Raw genomic sequence first — 27,921 nt, 5'->3', positions numbered from 1 at the left:
AGAATGCAGGGAAGCCCTAGCAACCACTTAGTTAATTAGACCAGCTCCCACCCTCCGTTCATTGCTTGTGATGCTCTTCTGATGTAAGCTCTGCAAAGATAATAGAGCTAGCTGTGGCTGAGGGAAAAAATCAGGTCCGGATGGGACATTGACTCAGTCCGGACTCAGACCACGGTCCGCCATTTAGTGATGCCTGCTATAGTTGGTTGTATACTTTGCACCACAGATGCTCCAGGGTCATCTAACTCTTATGCCCCGTACACACGGTCGGATTTTCCGACGGAAAATGTGTGATAGGACCCTGTTGTCGGAAATTCCGACCGTGTGTAGGCTCCATCACACATTTGAGAGTTTGAGAGCAGGATATAAAATTTTCCGACAACAAAATCCGTTGTCGGAAATTCCGATCGTGTGTACACAAATCCGACGGACAAAGTGCCACGCATGCTCAGAATAAATAAAGAGATAAAAGCTATTGGCCACTGCCCCGTTTATAGTCCCGACGTACGTGTTTTACGTCACCGCGTTTAGAACGATCGGATTTTCTGACAACTTTGTGTGACCATGTGTATGCAAGACAAGTTTGAGCCAACATCCGTTGGAAAAAATCCTAGGATTTTGTTGTCGGAATGTCCGAACAAAGTCCGACCGTGTGTACGGGGCATTAAACTTGTTTCTCATAATTCTAATAAAACTTTATATACAGTAGATGTCTGAGTGTCTTTGGAAAGCTTGATTTTTTTATTCACATGCAGAAAAAGATAGGCAATATATTCTCAGTTTCTTTTTGTGGTGTTGTCACACCAGGGTGGCTGTCAAATGCATGCAAAAACACAAGTTTAAATCACTATACTGTACATGCAGGTGAGAATAACAATTACAAAGATAAAACCTTAAAAACGAGTCTTAGTTGCCTTTTGGATTTTTTAAATCAGTTGGAAAATAGTAAGCTGAATGCCAGTTTGTATAATCCCCTCCTATACATCTATTTTTCTTCCTTTGCCAATAACACATTCTCTGGAATTCAAGGCTGGTCTCCACAATATGATATAACATTTTGGTAAAAAAATACAGATAATTAGTGCCCAAGTTGATGACTGGATGGCAAAGATTTCTAAACTAACAGTATATTTCCCTGAAGAACTGAGATAGGCTGGAATGAAGGAGACCCAGACACTAAGGAAGGCCAACATGCTGAAGGTAATTAACTTGGCTTCATTGAAAGTGTTCGGGAGGCTCCTGGCCAAGAAAGCAACAATAAAACTCTTGGTGGCCAAGAAAAAAAGGTAACCCAACATGGTCCAAAAGGCAGCAGTAGAGTTTTCATTACATTCAACAATAATTGCTCCAGGTTTTTCTCGAAGGTTGTACTGAGAGTATGGTGGGCTAAGGGCTAGCCAAGAGACACACAATATGAACTGTAAGAGTGAGCAGAGAAAAACTATGATGTACGTCACTTGAGGCTTGGTCCACTTACTCAGTCTACTGGCTGGTTTGGATGCTGTAAAAGCAAAAATAACTGTTATAGTTTTTGCCAGGATACACGAAATACAGAGGGCAAAGACCATACCAAAGGTAGTTTGTCTCATGAAGCAGCTGTCATTTCTTGGATAACCAATAAATGCCAAAGAGCAGAGAAAGCAAAGGGAGAGAGATGCTAGAAGAAGACAACTTAGAAAGTAGTTGTTGGCCTTAATAATAGGGGAGGTCTTATAAAGGCTGAAAAGCCGCAGAATACCAACAGGAACCAGGAAGGACCCAACACTGATAAATGCTAAAGCAGCTCCCAGTGGATCTTCATATGAAAGATACTCTATGTTCTTCAAGAGACATGTTGACCTATCAGAATTTGGCCATTGGTCCCATGGACATTTTAAACAATCAAGAGAATCTATAAGGCAGGAAAAAAATAATTAGTTGGTAAGGAGGACTATATAAGAATACATTTCTCCACTGTCACCTTCTTCATACTTTGGGGTCAATTTACTGAAGGCAAAAAGGATTGTTCAAGTTGCAAGGGAAGTTGAACTTTACAAGATAATTTGACTCAGAGCTTAGCGAATGAGGTGGAGCTCTGCTGGCTTCCATCATCGAATCATGTGCAAGAATAAATTCTGTCTTTGTTTTTTTTTCTTTGCATGAAAATGAGTATTCTTGGTAAAATGAAACTTCACCATATTCACTACGCAAGGAAAATTCACTTGCAAAGTTCCACTTCCCTTGCAAACTGAACAGCCTTTTTGCCTTTAGTAAATTAAAGTGGTTCTAAAGGCAGAATGTTTTTTTTACCTTAATACATCCTAATGCATTCTTTAACAAAATCCATCACATTCCTGCTGTCAGGGTGGAGCTCTTCTTTACATAGACAGAGCTCCATCCTGTGTGTCTCCTCGGCGATCAGCGGGTGCCGGAGGACATCTATTGGCCAGCACCCGCTGATTGGTTTCTGCTGTGAGAAGTCACAGCAGAAACGCCGTGCTGGCTGCACGCATGCGCCCCCCACCACCCGGAAGTGCAGAATCACACATATGTAAATGATTCTGCACAGCGCGGCCATCCTGTAGTAGTAAATCTGCTATGGGGCGGTTGGCAAGTGGATGTACTACTAGGTGTACATGTGCACTGCCGAAAAATTTGTATGTTTTCGTTTTCATTTCATTCAGGTTTTTTTTTCTCCATTTTTCGGGTCATTTATTATGATTGCAATTCGTAAATTTTTAAAATTCGGAAATTCGGAAATAAGAAAGAAAATCCGAAAATTCGAAAGAATAACTAACTAACTAATAATAACTAACTATTATATTATAGGTATTGGAATTTCCTTTCAAATTTGGCTGTTAGTAAACGTAACGAATGCGAATTTATCCAAAGTTACAAATTGTCCAAAATAACGAATGCCGCATCTAAACAAATGGAACGGAACAAACTAATAACAAATAATAATATTAATAAAACGTTTTTTTATTATTATTATTGTTATTTATTGTTATTAATTTGTTACGTTCCATTCGTTTAGATACAGCATTCAATTATTTGGATAATTTGTAACTTCGGATAAATTCGCATTTCGTTACATTCACTAACAGCCAAATTTGAAAGGAAATTGTAATACCTATAATTTAATAGTTAAGTTATTATTAATTAGTTATTATTTCAGATTTTCAAATTTTCGGATCTTCGAATTTCCAATTTCTGAATTTACTAAATTCAGAATTTATGAATTTTCGTATATTTAGGAATTTATGAATATTCGTAAAAACGCATTAAACGGGTTTTTGTTCATCCGGATATTTCCGAATGAACAAATTTGTCAAAACTCATTAAAAAAACATCATCGGGGTCAATCAGCGATTGATGACCGGGCCCAACCCATTGGTAAGTATGGGGTCCTACAGTTTGACCCCCGATGATGACTCACCTCCCTGCCTATTTTTTGCTACATACATTCATTTGATTCACTACTTGTATTACAGATATAGCAAAGCATTACCCTTGAAGAGCAAGCGCGGTCTTGCGAAATGTCGTCGGGTACTACTGATGCTTGCACATTTCTCTGATATTTGTAATTGGTATATACTGTTTATCATGTATGTGGACTGACCCATGTTCACATTGTATGCATATTTTATCGGCCTGTATTTAATGCTGTTCTGTTTTACATGCGCAACAAACTGTAATAAATCTACTTTTTTACCATTATGATGTTTTTTGGCTTACCATATTCACCTCATTTAAAGTCCCAGGGCGAACCCCATGTATATATGTATTGTAATAGGGATGGAGGTGATGTTGGGGTGACACCAGACCTTATATTATGTTCCTCGGTTTTATGATATTGTTCATTTAATAACATTTTGTATATATTTTTACGTACCTTGAGTGTTTTCTACGTTGTAATGCAACCATAAAGTCCCATATCTCCTAAATGTCTCTTCTATTTCTAAAGGATGTTGGTGCCATACTTCTTGTAGATTTTGATGCTGGTCTCTGGCCATATGTTTGACCATATCCAGTAAGGCCTGGTTCACACCTATGCATTTTTTAGTGCGTTTTCAGTTTTGCAGAAACACACTACAGGCCATTTAACATGGTTTCCTATAGATGGAGTTTTTTTTTTATTTTATGGAAAGGGCCAGGGATTTTTTTTTTCAGTTTTTTTTTTTTTTTTGGCTCAATAGACTTCAATGGATCGAAAATGTGTATTACAAAATGCAAACAGCACCTGCAATATGCAAACTGCAACCTGCATAGGTATGAATCAGGCCTAATGCACTGTCTCACTCTGCACTGCACATGCTCAGTTGCTCTCTATTTTGAGGCACTGTGCCGAATTTGTAGAGGCCAATCTGCTGACAGCCTTAAAATTTACTGCTGTTTAGGGTCTCTGGGCTTCAGCAAAATGGCAGTCTCCAGAAACTGAAAAGATGCTGGAGGCAGTTTACAGCACACATGTTGGTAGCATAATTATTAATGTGGAATGTATGTTCCTTGCTAAAGAACTTTCTTTTTTTATCAAGTTGTTATGGGTAAAGTTCCACTTTAAAAAAGTAGTCAACACTTGCTGCTTTCATATTGATTGAGGCTTGATAGGCAGTGGCGGCTGGTGCTCAAAATTTTTGGGGGGCACAAACAAACTGAAAAAAAAAACATCAATTGCAGCTACTGTGCCAATCAAACGCAGCCACTGTGCCCATCAAATGCAGCCACTGTGCCCATCAAGTGCAGCCACTGTGCCCATCAAGCGCAACCACTGTGCCCATCAAATGCAGCCACTGTGCCCATGAAATGCAGCCACTGTGCCCATCAAGCGAAGCCACTGTGCCCATCAGACTGGTTGGTGAGTTAAGCTATGGAATGTTCTGTTTTTGTCTTTCATGTGATAGCCCTTCCATGTGCTCCTTGCTGTGAAGGCCAGTTATAGGTGGGGGCAGGGGCCATTTGTTTGTTTCTGGTGTAAATATGGTCCGGGGACACACTGTACACTTTTGCTGCCATTGTGCTCTTGCTGGGTGTCCAGTGTGCTCCTGTTCCTTTAAGGGGGATTGGGCTGCCTCCAGGCCCACCTGCCCCTCATCTGTCCATTTAATGCATGTGCTTCCATTGTGGAGACACTTATAAATTCAGTAATGTTAGGACTGCAAGCATACACAGGGTGCCGTGAAGAGGCCTTGCAGCTTATGCATGCGTTTGCAAATGCGGGCTAACTAAACCCCTGTTTTAACCACAGACTGCTGGACAAGTTCATTTGGTCAGTTGGCAGACTGGTTGGTGAGTTGAGCTATGGAATGTTCTGTTATTGTCTTTCATGTGATAGCCCTTTCATGTGCTCCTTGCTGTGAAGGCCAGTTATAGGTGTGGGCAGGGGGCCATTTGTTTGTGCCCATCAAGTGCAGCCACTGTGTCATCAAACGCAGCCACTATGCCATCAAACGCAGCCACTGTACACATAAATTGCCGCCACTGTGCCATCAAGCGCAGCTACTGTACCCATCAATTGCTGCCAGTGTGCCCATCAATTGCTGCCACTGTGCCCATCAATTGCCGCTACTGTACCCCATCAATTGCTGCCAGTGTGCCCATCAATTGCTGGCAGTGTGCCCATCAATTGCCGCTACTGTGCCTCATCAAATGCTGCCAGTGTGCATCGCCCGGGAGTCGGGACTTACCTGTATCGCAGCGCGTCACAGTGGCGTCCTCCACATCCACGCTCCTCGATGTCTCCGGTCCTCTCTATTAGGTGTCCAATCACAGCGCCTGTTGTTTCAGCCAATCAGGTGACAGGTAACCAGACCCGAGCACCTGATTGGCTGTGTGGCAGGTCAGTGTTAGGAAAGCAATTTATTCGCTTTCCTAACACAACACTGAGTAAACAGCGAATGCACAGCATTGCGCCCGCTGTTTACCATTTTGCAAGCCTATTAGAGCCCATGGCTCTAATCAGGCGCTTCAAAAAACCCCGCCTCTGTAATTCAGGTGCCCGACGCCCGACAAGGGGCCAGACACCTGAATAGGGGATGGCAGCGGCGACCATAGATAGATTCACGCAATGCATGAATCTATCTATGGTGAGAGAGAGGTGACAGGAGAGAGGGGGCGGCGTTCCTGCGCCCTTTATGGATGCACCGCCACTGTTGATAGGTCTCCTTTAACTCCACGCTCAAGAGCAGAAAGTGTAACTTTCAGTTTTCAGGTTGGGAATGGGAAGGTTAGATGGTCTATGAGCTCAGGTCTTTACTTGCCAGTCTGGTTGGAGATCTCTCCCTGTGGGCAGGGCACACACTGGAAGCAACAGATTGGTTGTCCTTGTATAGCGGCCTTCCTGAACCCTGGTGGACAGCTATCACTGCAGGCTGAGGTAGGTACCTGGAGAAAGAACAAATGTATACACTTTTATATAAATAGAATGCTGTATTTAAAACTGATATCCAGATGGATATAAGAACACTGAATGCCAACTACATTTTTACCATAATTAGTAAGCCTTTTTTTAATGATTATTAACCACTTCAGCTCCCACACCTGTACACCCATCCTGTAACAGAGCAATTTTTACATTTCTTCTATGGCCTGTTTATTCAGCAATAACTTTGTCATCACTTAGGATAACAATATGCCAGTGATTAATGCAGAAAGTGTGGAGTTTAAGTGATATCCTTTATTTGCTAACTTAAGTTTTTAAAGATGCAAACTTTTGGAATAACTTAGATTCCTTTTCCAGGATTTATTCATTTGTGAAGTAATACATACAGTGGGGAGAACAAGCATTTGATACACTGCCAATTTTGCAGGTTTTCCTACTTACAAAGCATGTAGAGGTCTGTAATTTTTATCATAGGTACTCTTCAACTGTGAGAGACGGAATCTAAAACTAAAATCCAGAAAATCACATTGTATGATTTTTAAGTAATTAATTTGTATTTTATTGCATGACATAAGTATTTGATACATCAGAAAAGCAGAACTTAATATTTGGTACAGAAACCTTTGTTTGCAATTACAGAGATCTTACGTTTCCTGTAGTTCTTGACCAAGTTTGCACACACTGCAGCAGGGATTTTGGCCCACTCCTCCATACAGACCTTCTCCAGATCCCTCAGGTTTCGGGGCCGTCGCTGGGCAATATGGACTTTCAGCTCCCTTCAAAGATTTTCTATGGGGTTCAGGTCTGGAGACTGGCTAGGCCACTCCAGGACCTTGAGATGCTTCTTACAGAGCCACTCCTTAGTTGCCCTGGCTGTGTGATTCGGGTCGTTGTCATGCTGGAAGACCCAGCCACGACCCATCTTCAATGCTCTTACTGAGGGAAGGAGGTTGTTGGCCAAGACCTCTCGATACATGGCCCCATCCATCCTCCCCTCAATACGGTGCAGTCCTGTCTCCTTTGCAGAAAAGCAGCCTCAAAGAATGATGTTTCCACCTCCATGCTTCAAGGTTGGGATGGTGTTCTTGGGGTTATACTCATCCTTCTTCTTCCTCCAAACATGGCGAGTGGAGTTTAGACCAAAAAGCTCTATTTTTGTCTCATCAGACCACATCACCTTTTCCCATTCCTCCTCTGGATCATCCAAATGGTCATTGGCAAACTTCAGACGGGCCTGGACATGCGCTGGCTTGAGCAGGAGGACCTTGCATGCACTGCAGGATTTTAATTCATGACGGCATAGTGTGTTACTAATGGTTTTCTTTGAGACTGTGGTCCCAGCTCTCTTCAGGTCATTGACCAGGTCCTGCCGTGTAGTTCTGGGCTGATCCCTCACCTTCCTCATGATCATTGATGCTCCACGAGGTGAGATCTTGCATGGAGCCCCAGACCGAGGGAGAATGACCGTCATCTTGAACTTCTTCCATTTTCTAATAATTGCGCCAACAGTTGCTGCACCAAGCTGCTTGCCTATTGTCCTTTAGCCCATCCCAGCCTTGTGCAGGTCTACAATTTTATCCCTGATGTCCTAACACAGCTATCTGGTCTTGGCCAATGTGGAGAGGTTGGAGTCTGTTTGATTGAGTGTGTGGACAGGTGTCTTTTATACAGGTAACGAGTTCAAACAGGTGCAGTTAATACAGGTAATGAGTGGAGAACAGGAGGGCTTCTTGAAGAAAAAAAAACAGGTCTGTGAGAGCCAGAATTCTTACTGGTTGGTAGGTGATCAAATACTTATGTCATGCAATAAAATGCAAATACATTTTTTAAAAATCATACAATGTGATTTTCTGGATTTTTTAGATTCCGTCTCTCACAGTTGAAGAGTACCTATGATAAAAATTACAGACCTCTACATGCTTTGTATTAGAAAAACCTGCAAAATCGGCAGTGTATCAAATACTTGTTCTCCCCACTGTATGTTGTTTTTGGACAAAGAATGCTTTCTTTTTGTGATATCGTGTTGCAAATTTTTTTTTATTTTTTATGCAATTTGTAGACATAAAAGATAACAAAACAAAACAAAACACGTTTTTTCTACTTTAGTTAGTGTGGGTTTTAAATAAAATAATGTTATTGTAAATAAAAAGTATGAATTGTATTCTATAATTTGTGCTGTTTAAAATGACACAACATTTTTAGATAATAAATGAAATACGTATGTTGTTTTTTGGCCAAACATGGCTTTCTTTGATGATCTTGTATTGACAAAAGTTACTTGATTTTCTTTTATGCAATTCCAAGATAAAAAGCACAATAATATAAACAATTCTTTTTTTTTTCTGCATTGATCAGTGTGTGTTTAAAAAAAAAACCCATGTAACTAAATTGTCCCGTTTGAAATTATAATACAATTATGATTATAGTATAAAGCATTCTAATTCATTTATTAAAGAAATAGTTAAAAATGCTCTTTTTTCTAGGGCAACCCCCAAAAAATTATCAAACAAAGCAAATAAAAATGAAAAAGTTGAACAAAAAAAAGTTAGCATTCAAAAAATAGTAAGGGGGAGAAGGGGAAGAAGGAGTTCATTAGAGCAGATTAGGGTAAACCCTGGGTCCGTAAAATACAAAAATAACAGTGTTACTGTGTATCTCTCTGTCTATCAGCAGGTCTGCTTTTTGATAGAGGCAGCTGTTACAGCAACAACTCCTGTGTGTCATTTTAACAGCCCGGTGTGGTAAAAAAATTCCTTGACTTATGCAGAACCTCGACCGCGTCACTTCCTGTGCAGCTACGTCACAACACAGCTGATGGCAGGGCCCAACTGCGAATGTGGGGCTTCACCGCGGCTATACCACGAATGAGCAGCCTCTCCTTTCATTCGAGGAAAATTTTAGACTAGAGCGGGAGGATAGAGGTGGTGCGAGTTCCTTAATTACATTATTGTCAGCACCGACTCCATCCCCGCCCCTAATACGCCCCTAGCCTGCTCTGGAGAAGGGGGGCGGGCCCCGTGCATAGAATTGTGTATATCAATGGGACAAGGTCAAGATAAATTATAGAGCTGCCCCGCCCCTAGCCTGCTCTGCTGAAGGGGTGCATGCCCATCTCCTGCATAGCACAGTCTATATCAAGGTCGAGATAAAATATAAAGCTCCACCGCCTCCAGTCCCGCCCCGCCCCTAGCCTGCTCTGCTGAAGGGGGGGCGGGCCCCGTATGTATATCAATGGCAGGTCGAAAAAAAATATAGAGCTGTGCCTGTGGGAGGGGCTAAGCCTTTGCATAGAAGACATTCCTCATAAATATGATCATCCACACTGCATGATGTACACAATGTGAAGCGCTGTGCAATCTGTTCAGGAACGAAAACAGCAGCCTGACACACGGAGCCTCCGCTTACACAAATCTGTGCACAGCCCTGCAAAATACATATACGGGAAGTCAAGGAAAAATATAGAGCAGTGACAGTGGCGGCTGGTGCTCAAAAATTTTGGGGGGGGTGCAAACAAACTGAAAAATACTGAAACCACCCCACCCCAATCAATTGCAGCCTCACTGTGCCTGTCAAATGCAGCCACTGCGCCCACTATATGCAGCCACTTGTGCCCATCGTACGCAGCCACTTGTGCCTGCCATGTGCAGCCATTTGTGCCCATCATAAGCAGTCATTTGTGCCCATCGAATGCAGCTATTTGTGCCCGTCGAGCCTGTCACTGCTCTATAATTTTCCTTGACCTCCTATATATTTATTTTGCAGGGCTGTGCACAGACAGATTTGTGTAAGCGGAGGCTCCGTGTGTCAGGCTGCTGTTTTCGTTCCTGAACAGATTGCACAGCGCTTCACATTATGTACATCATGCAGTGTGGATGATCATATTGATGAGGAATGTCTTCTATGCAAAGACTTAGCCTCTATATTTTTCCTTGACCTGCCATTGATATACATACGGGGCCCGCCCCCCTTCAGCAGAGCAGGCGGGGGCAGGGTTGGAGGCCGTGAAGCTTTATATTTTATCTCGACCTTGTCCCATTGATATAGACTGTGCTAAGCAGGAAATGGGCATGCCCCCCTTCAGCAGAGCAGGCTAATGACGGGGCAGCTCTATGTTTTATCTCGACCTTGTCCCATTGATATACACAATTCTATGCACGGGGCCCGCCCCCCTTCTCCAGAGCAGGCTAGGGGCGGGGCTGGAGGCGATGCTGACGATAATGTAATTAATGAACTCGCACCGCCTCCGCCCACCCGCCCGCTCGAGTCTAAAATTTTCCTCGACTGAAAGGAGAGGCTGTGCATGCGCGGTATAGCCGCGGTGAAGCCGCACATGTGCAGTGGAGCCCCGCGATCAGCTGTGCTGTGACGTAGCCTAACCAGAAGTGACGCGGTCGAGGTTCTGCATAAGTCCAGGAATTTTTTACCACACCGGAATTGCTGCCAGTGCAAGGGGGAAGCAGCAGTATGGCCAAAGGACCATAGGAGAAATAAATACAACTGATGTCACAAAAAATCCAAATGATTATCAATATTTATTTTACATATTATGACAAAACAATGTCAGTTAAAAGAAACTTTTTTTTATGCTTTATTTTAAATAAAAAACATTATTATACTATGCGAGCCCCCCCTTCTGTTCCTATACATGGTGGATGTGACATGAGGAGTTGATGTAAAGGAACTGGAGGAGATTACTGGTGGAGTGGGGAAGTAGAGGCGCCGTGGACTATCCTGTAAAAGATAGACATGTGCAATTAGTTTTGTTCCAAATTAGTTTTTTAACGAATTTCGACATATTTGTTCATTCGGATGTTTCCAAATGAACTAATTTGTCGAAATTCGTTAAAAACACGTTTAATGAATTTTTACGAATATTCGTAAATTCTAATATTCGAAAATTCGTAAATTCAAAATTCAAAAATGCGAAAACCCGAAAATGTGAAAATTTGAAATAATAACTAACTATTAAATTATAGGTATTGGAATTTTCTTTTAAATTTGGCAGTTAGTGAAAGTAACGAATACGAATTTATCCCAAATTACGAATTATCCAAAATAACGAATGCCGTAAATTCGTAAACAAATTCGTAAACGAATGGAATGTAACAAATTAATAATAATTAATAACAATAATAATAACTTTTTATTATTATTATTTATTATTAATTTGTTCCGTTCCATTTGTTTATATGCGGCATTCGTTATTTCGGATAATGTGTAACTTCGGATAAATCCGTATTCGTTACATTCACTAATAGCCAAATTTGAAAGGAAATACCTATAATTTAATAGTTAGTTATTATTTTGAATTTTTGGATTTTTATTCTTTTGAATTTTCGGATTTTCTTTCTTAGTTTTGAATTTTTTTTTCAAATTTACAAATTTACGAATTTTCGAATTGATGAATTTACGAAATTATGAATTTTCGAATTTATGAATTTACAAATTGCGATCATAACGAATGACCCGTAAAAACGAAAAGAAAACCAAAAAACGAATGAAACGAACACAAAAATGAACAAATTCTTTGGCAGTGCACATGTCTAGTAAAAGACCCGGGAGAGGAATATCCACAAGCCTTGGAGACTTCGATGCTGAGAGGCACAAAGACAAAAGCACCTGGTGAGTGACACTGGGCACGGAGCAATGCATGCAGCACTGTGAAGTAAGATTAGCAGCACCAAAGCATTTTTTATGTCTGGGGCACCTTATGATGACTTATTTTGGAGCACTTTAAGCACAAGACAGTTTGCAAGAGACATTCTCTGGAATTTACTGGGACCTTTTATTTTGTGTGTTGTTTTTTCACATAAATGCATATGTAATAAGGATGTGTAGGGCAGTAACACTGTGTTATTGATAGCCTGATAAGGACAGCGCTGTGAATAGTGATTTACTATACCATAGGGCTATGGCTGGCCAAAAATCTTTACATCTCACGCTACTGGGCGTGTTAAATATCTGCTTCCCCCACCATCTGTTGGCCCCATGTCATTACTTCATCTTGTAGCGATGTAAGGATGGAGAATGGCCATGGGGAACCAGGCATCCAACCCATCTAGAAGTATGTGGGCAACATAGCTCCCAACTTTCCCTGATTTCGAGGGACTGTCCCTGATTTGAAGCAATGTCCCTTTGTCCCTCTTTCCTCCTCATTTGTCCCTCATTTTTGTCTGATCTGTACAGTTGTATATAAAATGCACTTTTTAATCTTTCAAAAAGTGTTTCCCAGTGCTAAACCTTTCATCCAATTTCTAAATTGCTGCATTTCTAAATTTGAAAAGCCAGTATAAAGAAATAGTGATAAAAAAAGGCCTTGTGGATTGTCAGGGCTGGGCTCAGTCCTTCCTTCTCAAAGCTGGCAGCTCAGCTGTTGGCTAATTGTCAGCTCCTATCTCTCCGCAGTGACTCACCTGTTGATGATATCCTGCTCGTCAGTCCTGCCTACTTAAGCAGTCCAGCCCAGATGATCTCTGCCTTCACCTTGGTCACATCTCTAGAGAAGCTCTCCTGTGTTCCTGTGAAAGACTTGCTTGGCTGGCATTCCTTCTGGCTTCAAATCCTGCTTGCTGTTCTACTATGCTCATCTCTGGCTCCCTGACGTTTTGGCTTGTCCGACTATCCGTTCCGGTTCCTGAACTCTGGCTAGGTTTTGACTACGTTTATTTGTTTACCTTTTTATTATTATTATTAAACAAGTGTGATTTAACTGTACTTCTGTCTCAGTCTGATTCATGGTTTCTGACATGGATTTAATTAACTTTTTTTTGGTTAATTCCTCTTTAAGGGGGTGTGGCAGGGGGTGTGTCCTATGCCTGCATACGTTTGCTAGTGGGTGTCCCTCATTCCCATCTCAAAATGTTGGTATGAGGAATATCATGACTATTTGGTTGGTGATGATTATTCAGATTCCAGAAATTTTGGTGGGGTAGGTGAGTATAAGCAATCTTCACTATAAGGGAACTTTAAATTTGTATGTTTTAAAAAGGCGACATAGTCAAAGTTAAGGGCCAATGTCACTAAGCATTGTTTGGTAACTGCACAATGCTTTTGACATCAGTTTAAAACACTTCACAGATCATTCAGAATCAGTTGCAGGTGCATTTGACCCACAATTGACCCTCCTCGCTGGTCCTAAATCTGTGGATTCCTAGCGGTCTGTACCATGGATTTTGAATCAATGGTAAATTGCTTATCTTGGGTGGAGTCATAACTGCCGATCTTCATGTGGCTTATGGTGCCCTCTGGGCTCAGCTGCCAGTTCACAATGTCATAGACTGCTGGTGGATCGCCATTTTGGTCAAAGTAAAGCTCTCTCCCGTTACTCAGTTTCACCGTCACTTTCTTCACATAGTGCAGAAGCTGCAAGTTAGGGAACAAAAATAAAAAATGAATCTATGGACTTGTTCAGGATATTAATTTATTTTGTTGTGCACTTCATTTTATATCTATGGATTATAAATTCATGAACATTACAGAAGCCTTTTTCATTTGGATTTCCAAATGTCTAGAGAGTTAAATGAAAAATTCAGATTAAAGTGAACCTGGCCCATCCTAAGTGAGGCCTAACAGTCCTAGACAAATGATAATGGTGCTATTGGTGATCAAACTGATCCCTATGTCCTTGTGGAGATGTTTGAATCATAGGATCAGGTAGTACATTGGGCCTGAACTTCTCTACAGACTTCGCTATCAGTTAAATTTGTGGAACAGATATAATGGGGACACTTGTTTTTGTGAACATTTGACATCGAGTACACACGAGCGGACTTTTCGACTGGACTGGTCCGACAGACCAAATCCGGCGGACAGTTCGACTGTGTGTGGGCTCCATTGGACCTGCAGTGGACTTTTTCGGTCGAAAATCTGACAGACTTTAGATTTGGAACATATTTCAAATCTTTCCGACAGAGTCGAGTCCGGTCGAAAAATCTGCTTGTCTGTATGCTAGTCCGATGGACGAAAACCCACGCTAGGGCAGCTATTGGCTACTGGCTATCAACTTCCCTATTTTAGTCCGGTCGTACGTCATCACGTACGAATCCGTCGGACTTTGGTGTGATCGTGTGTAGACAAGTCCGTTCGTTCAAAAGTCCGTCGGAAGTCCATCAAAAGTCCGTCGGAAAGACTGTCAGACCAGTCTAGTCGAAAAAGTCCGCCCGTGTGTACGCGGCATTAGAGGGGATTTCCTTTATTTTGGAGAGATTTCCTGTTGTGTCTATGGTAATGGAAGTAAATTTTCTTTATGTGTGCATTGGTTAAAACCCAAAATGTCCTCTGACATTTAAAAAACAAATCAACCAAAAAACAGCTCTGGCTGCAATAGTCACCTTCAATCCAGGGCTGTCCCCAGCAGTACCTCTTCTCTGTCACAAGATGTCCTCAGTCCTATGAATTTAAAGACCCCCAGTGTCACTCAACCTAGAAGACTGAGGACTAGTGATAAGCGTGTAGGCATGTGCAGTCTACTTTAGTCTCTGCAGGTAGTGCTTGTCCACATCGGCATTGCAGCTGGAGGGGAAGTCAAGAGGATAATGGTTCCTCTAAGGTTTCCTGGGTCACTGGGGAAGCTATCTGATTGGATGCTGCCACCCCATGTGACTCTAGCTGCCATCTTGGGTCAAGAAGGGTCTTTTTAAGGTCCCAGGTTCAGCACACATTTGCCACTGGGTAGTGTAGGGACAAGTATCCCATCTGTTAGGGACAGAACAAGTGGCAGGGCATCTTCCTGCTTGGACACAAGATAGCCAGGCCACATTCTGCCCCTTCCAACAGGAGCTGTCAGTTTGGCTGAAATCTGTTCTCTACATGCTGTTGGGACACATGAGTGTTCCCCCATTGGGCTGTCTTCCCATTGGGTTTATTGTGAACTGTCTTTGCATCAATACAAGTTCTTTATATTGCACTTGGACTATGTGTTATTACCACTGCATCACACTGCACCTTACCTACAGTACCTACCTCAGAATTCAGTTCGCTGGATGTTCACAGAACACATTGAAAAATCCACAAATCCCGAACATAGCACCCAAACCCTATTGAAGTCTATGGGAATCAAAACTTATTTGGGTCAATGTTGTCAGCTGGGATACCTGCTGGCTTGTTTAATATTTGCAAAAAGGTGGGTGGACAGGGACGTTATTAAATTAGCGATGCTAGTAATACTGCCACTAAATAAATTATTGCCTGCTACAGTAGCAACCAGAGGTGTGGGCATGTAAGCAAAATGTGGCCATTTAGTTCTTCCTTTTGTCAAACTTTGGACAGTTAGAGTTCAGGTCAAATCTCCATCGACTCAAACCTGAAGTTCATCCCTACTGAGGTCATAAAGAATGTCATGGGCCCTCGTCCTGAGGGGGTGTTACCGTGGGGCTTATTCACTGTGTAGTGCCAAGAGAGGTGCTTATGTCTGCACTGTTATTTGTATCATTAAGGACCACCCAGCCTAAGAACAGGCAACGAGATAGAGGGCTATGTGACATCATGTCACTGGCTTAATGGGTTTGTAAAAGGTAAGTGAAAAAAAAACTAGCATAACACTCTTAGGGAGGTCTTTTGGAGGCGGCTAGGATGTTGAGGCTGGGCGAAGTGGAGCAGAGCCCAGAGTTGGGCTTTAAAGACAATGTAATCACTCATGGATTAGAAGGTTAATTCTTACTAAAAGTCAGGTTAAAAGATACCTGCCATGGTTTGAAATTCCTAACATCTTCACAAATGTTATGAGAGAATGATCCTTTTATTGTATTGCAGCTTCCGAGATCTTCCAAGGCTTTGACAATAACATGGACGGCAGTGTAGACATTGTAGGTCACCCGCAGGCTGGAGACATCATTGTAACTATTATGGATCTCCTCCAGATTTTCATTTCCTGTGCATTTATTTTTCACAGAGACCAAAGAATCTGTTATGTTCTTCTGAGTCACCAATTTGCAGTTAAATACTTTCTCCCAAAAGTCCTTCACCCAATAGTCCTGCAGATGCATATAGGGATGGTTCTTGTTGAGGAAATCCCTGAATCCTGGAATAGTACCACTGTAAAGGGCTATCCCAATGGTCCCAGAAAGTAGACTTGAATATGGATATGTGGAGAAAAGGCTGGAGGTGGCCCATGCTTCACTGGCTACAAATGTTTTGTTAACGACATTCTGTTTTAGCATTTCCTCCATGATGGGAAGTAAGTTAATAGCATCAGAAAAGGCAATGATAACTTTGGCAGTGGACTTTTTCATATCCGCAACAATGCTAGGAGCATTGCGATCTGGTCTATCCATTTGAATGTTTTTCATGAAGGCCATGCATGCTCCTGCCTCAAGAATTCCCTTTCGTACCAGTTGTATTCCCTGCTGACCATAGTCATTATCCAAGGCCAACAAGCCAATCCATGTCCAACCAAAGTGGAGCACCAGCTCCGACAGACCTTTAGACTGAAACATGTCACTAGGTACAGTCCTGAAAAAAGATGGAAACTTGGTCCGGTCACTCAGAAGTGGACTTGTAGAAAAATGGCTTACCTGGGGAAATATTACATTTATAAATTGTTAATTTTACTTAACTATTTAACTTTACTTAATTTCACCTTCATTTTATCAAATACTTGTAAAAGATATGTAGCACTGATTTGTGTCTCAGGTTTTTTTGCCTTTGTGTAGCGGCAGCCAAGCAAACAGCAACTTTCACTTCTGGCTCAGTAAAAAGCCTAAGGGTTGCCTTTTTTACATTTTATTGCAGAGTAACTTGGATAGGGCTTAAAGTGGAGCTCCAGCCCCCCCACCAAAAAATTAAGTCAGCAGCTACAAATACTGTAGCTGCTGACTTTTAATATTAGGACACTTACCTGTCCAGGAATCCTGTGATGTCGGCACCGCTGCTGATTTTTCTATCGGCTCTCGGGTGTTGCCGCCACCATTCCTTATGAGGGAAACCAGCAGTGAAGACTTGCGGCTTCACAGCTGGCTCCCTACTGCACATGCGCGAAGCACGCTGTGCTTTGTAAATGGCCTGGCGGCGGAGGAAGGAGGAGGGGGGCCGAACTTCCGGGTGACTTCACTGTGGCGAAGTCCCCCAGAAGTGGGAGCGGGTCCCCCCCCCCCGAAAGGTGGCAAATGTGGCAGCAGAGAGGGGGGAAGCAAACAAGTGGAGCTAACCTTTTTGGGTGGAGCTACACTTTAAGGAAGCTGTGGGATACTCCAGAACTCCTCAGATGTGAGGAGGCTTTTCCCTTTGCAGTTACTGCTTAGACCAGTCCCTTAACCACTTACAGATTGGAAGATTTGGCTGCTTAATGACCAGGCAATTTTTTGTGATACGTCGCTGCTTTGTTTTAACTGACGTTATTTCCGGTCTTGTGGAAAGAACGCCACTGACGGCGTTTGCTGTATTCTCTTGCCAATTCCATGCCTGTTTTTTAACTTACGTCTGTAAGTATGCACTTTTTATGCGCAATAAATATCTGTTCTTAGCATACTTTACTATTGGTCCCCTTTTTTTTCCTTTGGGTACCTGGTTTTTATGGCTGAGAAATAACATTGAAGGATCACTCATCATCAAATTTCATCACTGAACCTGCCATCCTGTGACATCCTTTGGATTTCATTATAAGTCTGTACTGACCCCCAGACTGAAAAGCTAGGTGTTGTTGTGATCTGGTGAGTGGGGACACATGTGGGGGTGTCTTGGTACACCTGAAAATTCTTCTGCAATGTTCTCTTTGCACTTTTTGCACACCAGATGTGTATCATTTTCTGCATTTTTTGCACACCAGATTTGAATCACTTTTATAGTTTATATGGACTTTACATTTTGCTTTTTACCTATTATGGGTCTATGTGAGCGCTGTATTTATGTATATAAGCAATGTTCCATGCCAGGCAAGCCCTAATACTAGTGCACCGGGTGTTAACAGCAACAACAGTCACTAGGATCCCTCTGTCAGGTTTGTACTCACAGTGTCCTTGGGACTTGGATATCTCCCTCCAGACTCAGGCAGGCAGTCTCCACATTGAGCCTTTAGACCATATCCTTGGTAAAACCCCTCTCTTTTAGCTTGCTAGGATCTTGCAGCAGAACAGGCCTATAGCTATATACAGCTGTGACCACAATGAGATTAGCAGGATGTTCAGCTGGACTGGCAGAAAGGACAGCAGCCTTTCTGGCAGGTAAATTTCAAAAAGTGTTGGTGATGCGCTGTTGATGTATATGAACTCTTTGTTATCAGTATATACTGTATTAACATATTATAATTGTGCCCAAAACATAAACAAACTAAAATAAATTATTCAGCATAAATATACGTTCAAATTGCTCATTAGTCATGTGCAAAATCAATAGTACAATGTGCTTAGTACCTGTGAGACAGCATAACTAGGTATATTAAAATGCAATAAGAATGGTGGCTAGTTATTATTATTATTATTATTATTATTATTCAGGATTTATATAGCGCCAACAGGCTAGTTGAAAATAAACAAACATAAATAAAAAGTATATTTTTGGTGTTAAATGCAGGTGATAAACTGTATTATGGATGAGTATATCCCTTCACCATTAAAAGTGTCTCTTCCTTAGAGTGCTGTGACACCTAATTGCTCATAGGCCTCTCACCTTACTGCTCTAAGGTAACATCATATAAAGGTATATTTTCCCATCCCTTGTTGTATCTCCTCCTGACTCAAGGGGTTCTCCTGTGGTTTATCTGGTTGATGTATCTCTGTGATGGTGGGTTTTTTCTCTATGGTGCTCTTGGGGGGGTCCCTCTTGGTGAGTCTGAGTTAGTTGGCAATGTAAAAGAAACTCCCCATAGTGCAGTATCATTTAAAAGACGTTTAATGTGTTTAAAACAGTGTGATTACTCACTTTTTGACAATTAAAAATGTGCATATACTCAACGAGCAGCGAGCTTGTCCAAGTGCATCACTTCTGGTATATCTCAAGTCTGTATTGTTCCCTATGCGTTGTGTCTTAATCTGGGGAAGCCTCTCATCCTGAGGAAGAACACGGGGAAGAACATTGCTCTCCCAAGCTCCAGACTATTTATACATTCTTCTAGCCACGCATATGGGTGCCTTCTCCCAGGGATTGGCTGGAGCTGCATAAATAATAAACTGTCCATTTGACTCTCCCATCCACTATATTCTGGAAGCCTCTAGAAGACAGGGGGAAGCAATCAAATCTGCAGCCTGCTACCAAAAAGCATTTAAGTGGTGCTGGCCTTTCCTATTAGATAATCTAACATGCTTTTAATATTTCATGGGTACATTGTGAAGAAAAAAATTGTTTACTAATAAATATCTGTAAAACCCTCTCAGCTAGGCTGTTAGTAAGTTTAGGCTAATTTAGTTCTTTAACTCCTCTATAATCAGTGGAGCTGTCTGTTATTGCTTTGGTCTGCTCTTGGTTTTGCAGGCTGCAGATTTGATTGCTTCCCTCTGTCTTCTAGAGGCTTCCAGAACATAGTGGGTGGGAAAGTCAAATGGACAGTTTATTATTTATGCAGCTCCAGCCAATCCCTGGGGAAGGCACCCATATGGTGGCTAGAAGAATGTATACATGGTCTGGAGCTTGGGAGAGCAGCGTTCTTCCCAGTGTTCTTCCTCAAAATGTGCATATACTCCACGAGCAGCAAGCTTGTCCTAGTGCATCACTTCTGGTATACCTCCATTCTGTATTTTGCCCTACGCGTTGTGTCACGCCCACGTGACTTCATCTGGGGAACCTCTCTTTCTAAGGAAGAACACAGGGAAGAACACTGCTCTCCCAAGCTCCAGACTATTTATACATTCTTCTAGCCACCATATGGGTGCCTTCTCCCAGGGATTGGCTGGAGCTGCATAAATAACAAACTGTCCATTTGACTCTCCCATCCACTATATTCTGGAAGCCTCTAGAAGACTGGGGGAAGCAATCAAATCTGCAGCCTGCAGAGCCAAGAGCAGACCAAAGCAATAACAGGCAGCTCCACTGATTATAGAGGACCTAAAGAACTAAATTAGCCTAAACTTACTAACAGCCTAGCTGAGAGGGTGCTACAGATATTTATTAGTAAACATTTTTTTCTTCGCAATGTAACCATGAAACATTAAAAGCATGTTAGATTATCTAATAGGAAGGGCCAGCACCACTTACATGCTTTTTGGTAGCAGATTGCCATTGGGTAGCTAATGAAAAAACTATCACTGAGAAGGGACTAAAGATATCAAAAAGCCCTCCCAATGATCCAGTGCATAGTACGGTAGATCCTTCTTAGGACAGAAGGTATTCACATATCTCATTCCATCACATATCCCAACGATAAGGGGATAATTCCTCATTTATTAATAGTGGACTGAGCCATGTAGATCATTCCTTTGTGTTGAATTGGATAACTTCCAGAACCGCATTTCTCAGCTACGGAATCCATGCCTCTACTGGAATTGACCCTCCTACTGTTATTCAGCAAGGTCTGCTTACTATGCAGTCCATCACCCCTCCCATGTAATAATTCTAAGTGAAAGCAATAATACAATAAAATATTCAAAGAAAAATGTAAAAAAAATATTTACTATGGCAGCTAGTGATGATAACTTAACTAGGCCTTCTTGAGGGATCCTAGAAAAGCTGAGTCACAAGAATGGGCTCCTACACACAGTGGAGGATTAAGGTGGCTACTTTTTGTGTGGCCCCCTCCTGAGCATGCTTTACCAGAAAATAAATTATTTAGTGCCATGTGTAAAAGGGTAGACCTATATTACATGCCTCAAGTGCAACTCTCAAGTCTACAGCCCAAACACATTCAGACATGAGCCTACTATAAACAGCAATGCCACAGAAAAAAAAAAATTCAAAATACACCTGCAAGCTGGTAACAGATTTTACCTTTCTAAACCAACAGTTAGGCCAAAAATGTCTGCAGCAGCTCCTGTTTAACTGAGGCAAAATCACAACATCCTGACAGAGACCAATCGAAATGCTGTGTAATATTCCAATAAAATAAAAGCCATACAAATACCATAAACAGCAGCAGCAGCACATAAAAGCAAGCAATAATCAACAGCAGAACAACCATACGTTCCAACGGCAGGAAGTGCCAGCATCCATCGGCGCAGCCTGTCCATCAGAAACCACTGCAATCCAGGAAACGGACCAGACTCACTCTCAGGATATCGGGCAGCTTTTGCCAACATGCGTGTTCACTATGTACCTTTGTGAGTACCTTTTTACAGTTTTATTAAACTCCATGTTTTTTACTACACTTAGAGTGGCGCCTTTGTTTCATTTCAAAGTGCATATAACACGCACCCTAACATTAAGAGGGAAGTTTCAGGGAAAAAAAACTTCCCACAGCCCCCTGCACAGTACACAGCCCCCCTGCACAGTAAACAGCCCCCCTGCACAGTACACAGACCCCTTTCCCTGCACAGTACACAACCCTCTGCACAGTACACAGACCCCCTGCACAGTACACAGCCCCCCTGCACAGTACACAGCCCCCCTGCACAGTACACAACCCTCTGCACAGTACATAGACCCCCTGCACATAACACAGCCCCCTTTCCCTGCACAGTACACAGACCCCTTTCCCTGCACAGTACACAGACATCTGCATAGTACACAGACCCCTTTGCCTGCATATCACACGGGCCTCTTTCATTATAAAGCCCCCCTGCACTCCCAGGAGACCCCCCAGTCTCCTGGGAAAGAATACTCTAAAGTTGAGAAAACATCACTGCCAGCCCTTTCTCATACACCACTCCTCATGTGTCACTCATTGTAAATCAAAGCTTCTAAATACCTCAATTAACGCCGTTCTTCGTGACCCGGTCATGTGACTGCTCTACTCTGCAGTTTCATTGATGGTCACATGACCGCTCTCCTCCTGCAATCAAAGGCTACACTCAGGAAGGAGGTGGAGCAGGAGGAGGAGAGCGGCCAGACAAAGCGGCTTTAATTGAGGTATTAAGAGACTTCCATTTACATTGAGAGTGACACACGAGGAGCTGTGCATGAGAAAGGGCTGGCAGTAATGTTTTCTCAAGTATGCTGGCAGCGCTGTCCCAGGGCCAGGAGAGGCGGTACAGCTGGCCTGACACCCCCCCCCAATGGGTGGCACCCGGGGCGGACCTCCCAATCCCCGCTCCCTGTTGGTAAAAAAACATTTATCGGCGTATTCGTATAACACGCAAGCATGGTTTTTATTCTACATATACATAAATATATATAAATTAATAAAAATATCATGGCCAATCGGGGGCCCTTGCACACGTGGGGCCCTAGGCTGCAGCCTAGACCAGCCTGTGCATTAATCCACCCCTGCCTACACAGTGTTGCAGCACCTTCTTGTTAGATTTGGAATCCTCAGCTTTCCCAGGGTACAGCAAGAAGACCCAGTGACGCCACCCTTGCCTACAGGAAGCAATTGAAAGCCATTTATAAGATATTTTTTACAGGTTTCTTCCAATGTTTCAATGGTTTCACTTTTTTCACATGGAGGAGGTGGGAGCTGTAAAATAAGTGGATCTTGCATTTTCATGCAAGGTCTGCTTTAAATCTACAAAGGTCAAGGTGCACCAACTAAGCCATTGAGCTTGCTTTTACTTGTGCTATAAAATTAGTATAACAGTAATGATTTACCTTTACTGTAAAGTAAGTCAACTTTATAAGGATACTCCACTTAAAAAATCTCAGAATAACTTAAGAATATTTACCTGTGGGTATCTGTAGAGTCCCAAAATGTGAGCCATGGCAATTGAATGCGTGGAAATAGATGCACCAATAATAGAACTTAGGGGTGCCTTATTACATCGATAGTTTGGGATGGCCGGATGCTGTCCAGTAAGCAACTGTAGACTACCCTTTAAATCCAAATGAAGATCACTGCAGGAGTCGTAGGCCTGAAATCCCAAGGTAACATTTGGAAGGATGTTGGGATTCTCATTGATCTCATTTACAGCAAATATTAAAGCCTGGAGCTGCTGATAATTCTCAAAGTGAAACCTTTACCGAGAAATAAAGAAAAGTTGAGAAAATTAAGAAAAAGCTCTTATTAGACATGAGCTATATTTATTGGATCAATAAAACTGGGTCAGGAAATATATTTTTTTACCTATAGATTTCATATCTTGGTGTACAGTGCAGAACATACAGTAGCATTGCTTGCTAAAAATTAGGACTAGGAGTGAAGTTTAAATGTAGGGGGATACCCAGGGAATATGTCCTCAAAGGCTTTGCCACTGTCCAATCACCAGAAGGTACCAGCCTATAACCCTAAGTACCAGCCAATAAGGGTCTACTTAAGCCCATGTATAGATATGGGTGGCATTGTTGCTTATTGACTATTAATTTGGTTTCTGAATTTAATTCCCCCATAGCTTTATCTAAAACCCCAACTGAGCTTCTGCACATATCACTGTAATGCAGTCAAGCTGCACATACAGTAATAAATATGCTCATATTTTTCTTTTATTTACTATGTGCAGCACCAAAGGCAAAAATACCCTAGCTGGCCACAAGCTGGATAGATGGGCCACTGCTGTCACACACAACTGGTGGTTCAGATCTCCACTGGTCCAACAGGTCACCTGTACAATGTTGCAGTCAACGGTACTTCTCTGGGAATGTGAGTGTCAGTAATCGGAGTGCTAGGCATGGGATGTGTCACCCACACTAATGTGTCATGGTGTGGACAGCAGCCAGAGCAGCAATTTAGTTGGGTTTCAAGGGTCAGAAGTAAAAAAAAGTGTCCAGGCCCCCCCAAATTCCAGGGTGCCCAGCTATGCAAATTTCAATCAATTTTCTGTTGGAGAGCATGGCTCTGCCTCTCACATAATCTGAATTTTGATATTGCCCATTGGTAATGGGTCAGTAGTGAAGTGCAGGATGTAAAAGGTTCAAATTTGCATACTAAAGCATGATTTGAGGAACCTACAGTTCTTTTTGTTAAATCTTTTAAAAGTATCTTGAAACATTGTTTTGTTTTTTTGTAGCTGCTGTCAACACATTTACATTGCAAGAACAACTTGAACTTAAACATATGTCAAAGTACTGACAGGCACCTATGGCACCAGATTTGTCCTCTGATAGCAATCATGTTGACACCTTGAAGTCAATGTGCTTGTTGCTGTTAGTTTATTTTTCTATAAATAAGGGGTAGAAGTTCTATGGTTACGTATAACTTTAAGCTGCATATAGCTCTAGACAGGTAAAAAATTTGTTTAGACATGTGTGGTGACTGTGGAAACGTTATCTTTGTTATCTCTATTCAGAATTCCTAAAAGATCAGTGGCCACGCCTGTGCTAGCCATAGCATAGCATAGATATATATCTCACCAAAACAATAGTCATTGAGATATATGTCCATCCACCATTCCATTGTTGGAACTAGGGATGAGCCCGATGTTTGAGTCGAACGTAAGTTCGTGTCGAACGTAAGTTTGACTCGAACATCGGGTGTTCACCTGTTCGCCGAACAGCTAACATTGTGCAATGTTCGCGGCAAAATCGAAAGCCTAACATGAAAAATCAAAAGTGCTCATTTTAAAGTTCATTACCAGGCCCTTTAGGTCTGTTATGAATATTAAGGGGAACCCTGAACCAAAATTTAAAAAAAAATTGTGTGGTGGTCCCCCTAAAATCCATACCAGACCCTTATCTGAGCACGCAACCTAGCAGGTAGCAGGAAAAGAGGGGGAACATGAGAGAGCCCCCCCTCCTGAACTGTACCAGGCCACATGCCCTCAACATGGGGAGGGTGCTTTGGAGTCACCCCAAAAGCACCTTGTCCCCATGTTGATGGAGACAAAGGCCCCATCCCCACAACCCTTGCCCAGTGGTTGTGGGGGTCTGCACGTGGGGGGCTTATCGGAATCTGGAAGCCCCCTTTAACAAGGGGACCCCCAGATCCTAGCCCCCCCCATGTGAATTGGTAACAGGTACCTTGTACCCCTACCAATTCATTAAAAAGTGTCAAAAATAATAAAACTGACAAGAGACACTTTGGGACAAGTCCTTTATTAAAAAATAAAAAAATTTAAATATCCCGCAATGTAAATCCATCTCATGCTATCCGACGAACCGAAAAAAACAAAAACGCAACACCTCCACCTCCATGGGAGGCTCCCGCCGAGTGACGCCTCTTCTCTATGACAGCTATTATATAGCTGAGGACGTATACGGGTGACCCCGCCTTCCTCTGACATCACCTGGCATCAGAGGGGGGGCGGAGTCATCCATTTATGTCACCGGTTGGCCCCGCCCTAAGCTACAAAACAGCTGTCTTTGAGAAGAAGCGTCACTCGGTGGGAGCCTCCCATGGAGGCGGAGCTGTTGCATTTTTTTCCCTTTTTTCGGGTTGTCGGGCGGCGTGAGATGGATTCACATAGCGGGACATTTTTATTTTTTATTTTTTAATAAAGGACTTGTCCCAAAGTGTCTCTTGTCAGTTTTACTATTTGTGACACTTTTTTTGTGAACTGGTAGGGGTACAATGTACCTGTTATCAATTCACATGGGGGGGCTGGGATCTGGGATCCCCTTGTTAAAGGGGGCTTCCAGATTCCGATAAGCCCCCCACGCGCAGACCCCCACAACCACCGGGCAAGGGTTGTGGGGATGAGGCCCTTGTCCCCATCAACATGGGGACAAGGTGCTTTGGGGGTGACTCCAAAGCACTCTCCATATTGAGGGCATGTGGCCTGGCACGGTTCAGGAGGGAGGGCGCTCTCTCGTCCCCCCTCTTTTCCTGCGGCCTGCCAGGTTGTGTGCTTGGATAAGGGTCTGTTGTGGATTTTGGGGGGACCCCAACTCCATTTTTTTATTTGGCGCAGTATTCATACCAGACCCAAAGGGCCTGGTAATGGAGGGACGAACGGGGGGGGGGACCCATGCCGTTTTTTTCAATGAGTTTAATCTATATTGCCGAGACCACACAATTCATTACAGTCGCGATCAGTTTTAAATGACTTTTTTTCCTTTAGAAATGTCATTTTGCTTTGGTACTGTTCTAAACACGGGAAAACTGCCCCACTTTACAGGCATAATATAAACACCCCCAGGCACAATATTTAAAGGAATATTTCATTTTATTGTTTCACTTTAAGCATTATTAAAATCACTGCTCCTGGAAAAACATCCGTTTTTAAAACTTTTTTTTGCATTAATACATGTCCCCTGGGGCAGGACCCAGGTCCCCAAACACTTTTTTTGGCAATAACTTGCATATAAGCCTATAAAACGAGCACTTTTGATTTTATATGTGTCCCATAGACTTTAACGGTGTTCGTCCAAATTTTTTGCCTGTTTGCAAGTTCTGGTGTGAACCGAACCGGGGGGGTGTTTGGCTCATCCTTAGTTGGGACACTGAAACCCATCCTGATTATCTTATTGACACTGCTTATGGATGGAAGAGGTATAGGCTCAATGACCTTTACATTACTTTCTTAACCAAGTTTTCTTAATTGGAAAGGGGAACACCAGTTAGCAAAGAGATTCCAATAATTTAGACATTGTGTCTGTGGTAGAGCAAGTGCCCTCTAGAAGACCCTTATTCATCCTTTTCCTTTGAGATTTCAAATTATACTCTAAAAATTCAGTAATAGTATGTATTAATACTACACCTACAGAGCACAGGTAGTTTTCGGTGGTCTCTCTGTAAAGGAAACCTGTTCATAGACCTTGTCTAGATATAATGGTATAATGAAGCCAACCATGATGTCTCCCATCCTTGTTGTCCCCTTCATCTCTGACATGTCCAGTTTGCATCTGTTGTCATGGAAGTACAATGCCAGAATGAGGTGGATTAAAGTCAGCTTCCAGATAGCTGCATATAAAATGTCCATCTTGCTTTACGCTTTTTGGCAACATCTGTGAACAAATTAGACTCGTGACTCCATTTGTATTTTCACATATCTAGACTTATTCTACAAAAATAAATGGAAAGGAAAGTAAAAGGTAAAGTACTGTAGTATATAGTGACCATCTTGTCAAACAGTAAATCGTACAACTGCAAATCAATACACTGAGCATGGAGACAAGAGGTTCAACAGCTGTTTGACCAAATTATAAAATGAGGAAGATAATAATCTAGGAAGCTTGGATTGAGGAATGACTGTTTGAGCCAGGATGCTTGGATGTCTATCCACCAAGCTAACTTATATAGGCCTCTAAACTTCAAAAATGGCAGGGTTTTTAAATAACTATTACTTGCAACATGGAAGAAAGTCCACAACAACATACACAATTTTTTTTTTTTTCGTTCAGCAAGGGAGCTGGAAAAAGCTGGAACATTGTATTCTGACATAGATGGGTGCTGATTGGCTGCAGCCACTAGTCATCGGAACATTTTCTGACATGTCCCTTAGATAGAAGTTGATTAAGTAATTCAATTTTTCAAGCAGGGAAGGTTACAAACTGAATGGAATTTGGTAGTTCCTGTTGGACCAGACACGTTTCAATTAGTGTATGGCCAGCTTAAGTGTCTCTTTATAATGATGACATGCAGTCAGGTAACCCTTAATGCACAACACATGGAACCGTGGGCAGGTAAGGCTATAGCAACAGAAAGGCATGATGTCAATGAGCTGTAAAAAAAA

General features: G+C 42.2%; 1 protein-coding gene across 1 annotated transcript; it reads right to left on the bottom strand.

The window, feature by feature from the left end:
* Positions 1–977: 977 nt before the first annotated feature.
* LOC141134121 (extracellular calcium-sensing receptor-like) lies at positions 978–27,168 on the bottom strand. The gene is made up of 6 exons (XM_073623705.1): positions 26,951–27,168; positions 23,041–23,329; positions 16,042–16,872; positions 13,526–13,723; positions 6,240–6,363; positions 978–1,891 (listed from the first exon to the last, which is right to left on the bottom strand). The coding sequence occupies exons 1-6, from the start codon at positions 27,166–27,168 to the stop codon at positions 978–980; spliced, it is 2,574 nt and encodes an 857-aa protein (XP_073479806.1).
* Positions 27,169–27,921: the final 753 nt, after the last annotated feature.

The sequence above is a fragment of the Aquarana catesbeiana genome, linkage group LG03 (genome assembly GCF_042186555.1).
Source record: "Aquarana catesbeiana isolate 2022-GZ linkage group LG03, ASM4218655v1, whole genome shotgun sequence".
Classification (NCBI taxonomy): domain Eukaryota; kingdom Metazoa; phylum Chordata; class Amphibia; order Anura; family Ranidae; genus Aquarana; species Aquarana catesbeiana.
The sequence above is the reverse complement of the archived record's forward strand: the minus strand, read 5'-3'. Positions and strand labels throughout refer to the sequence as shown.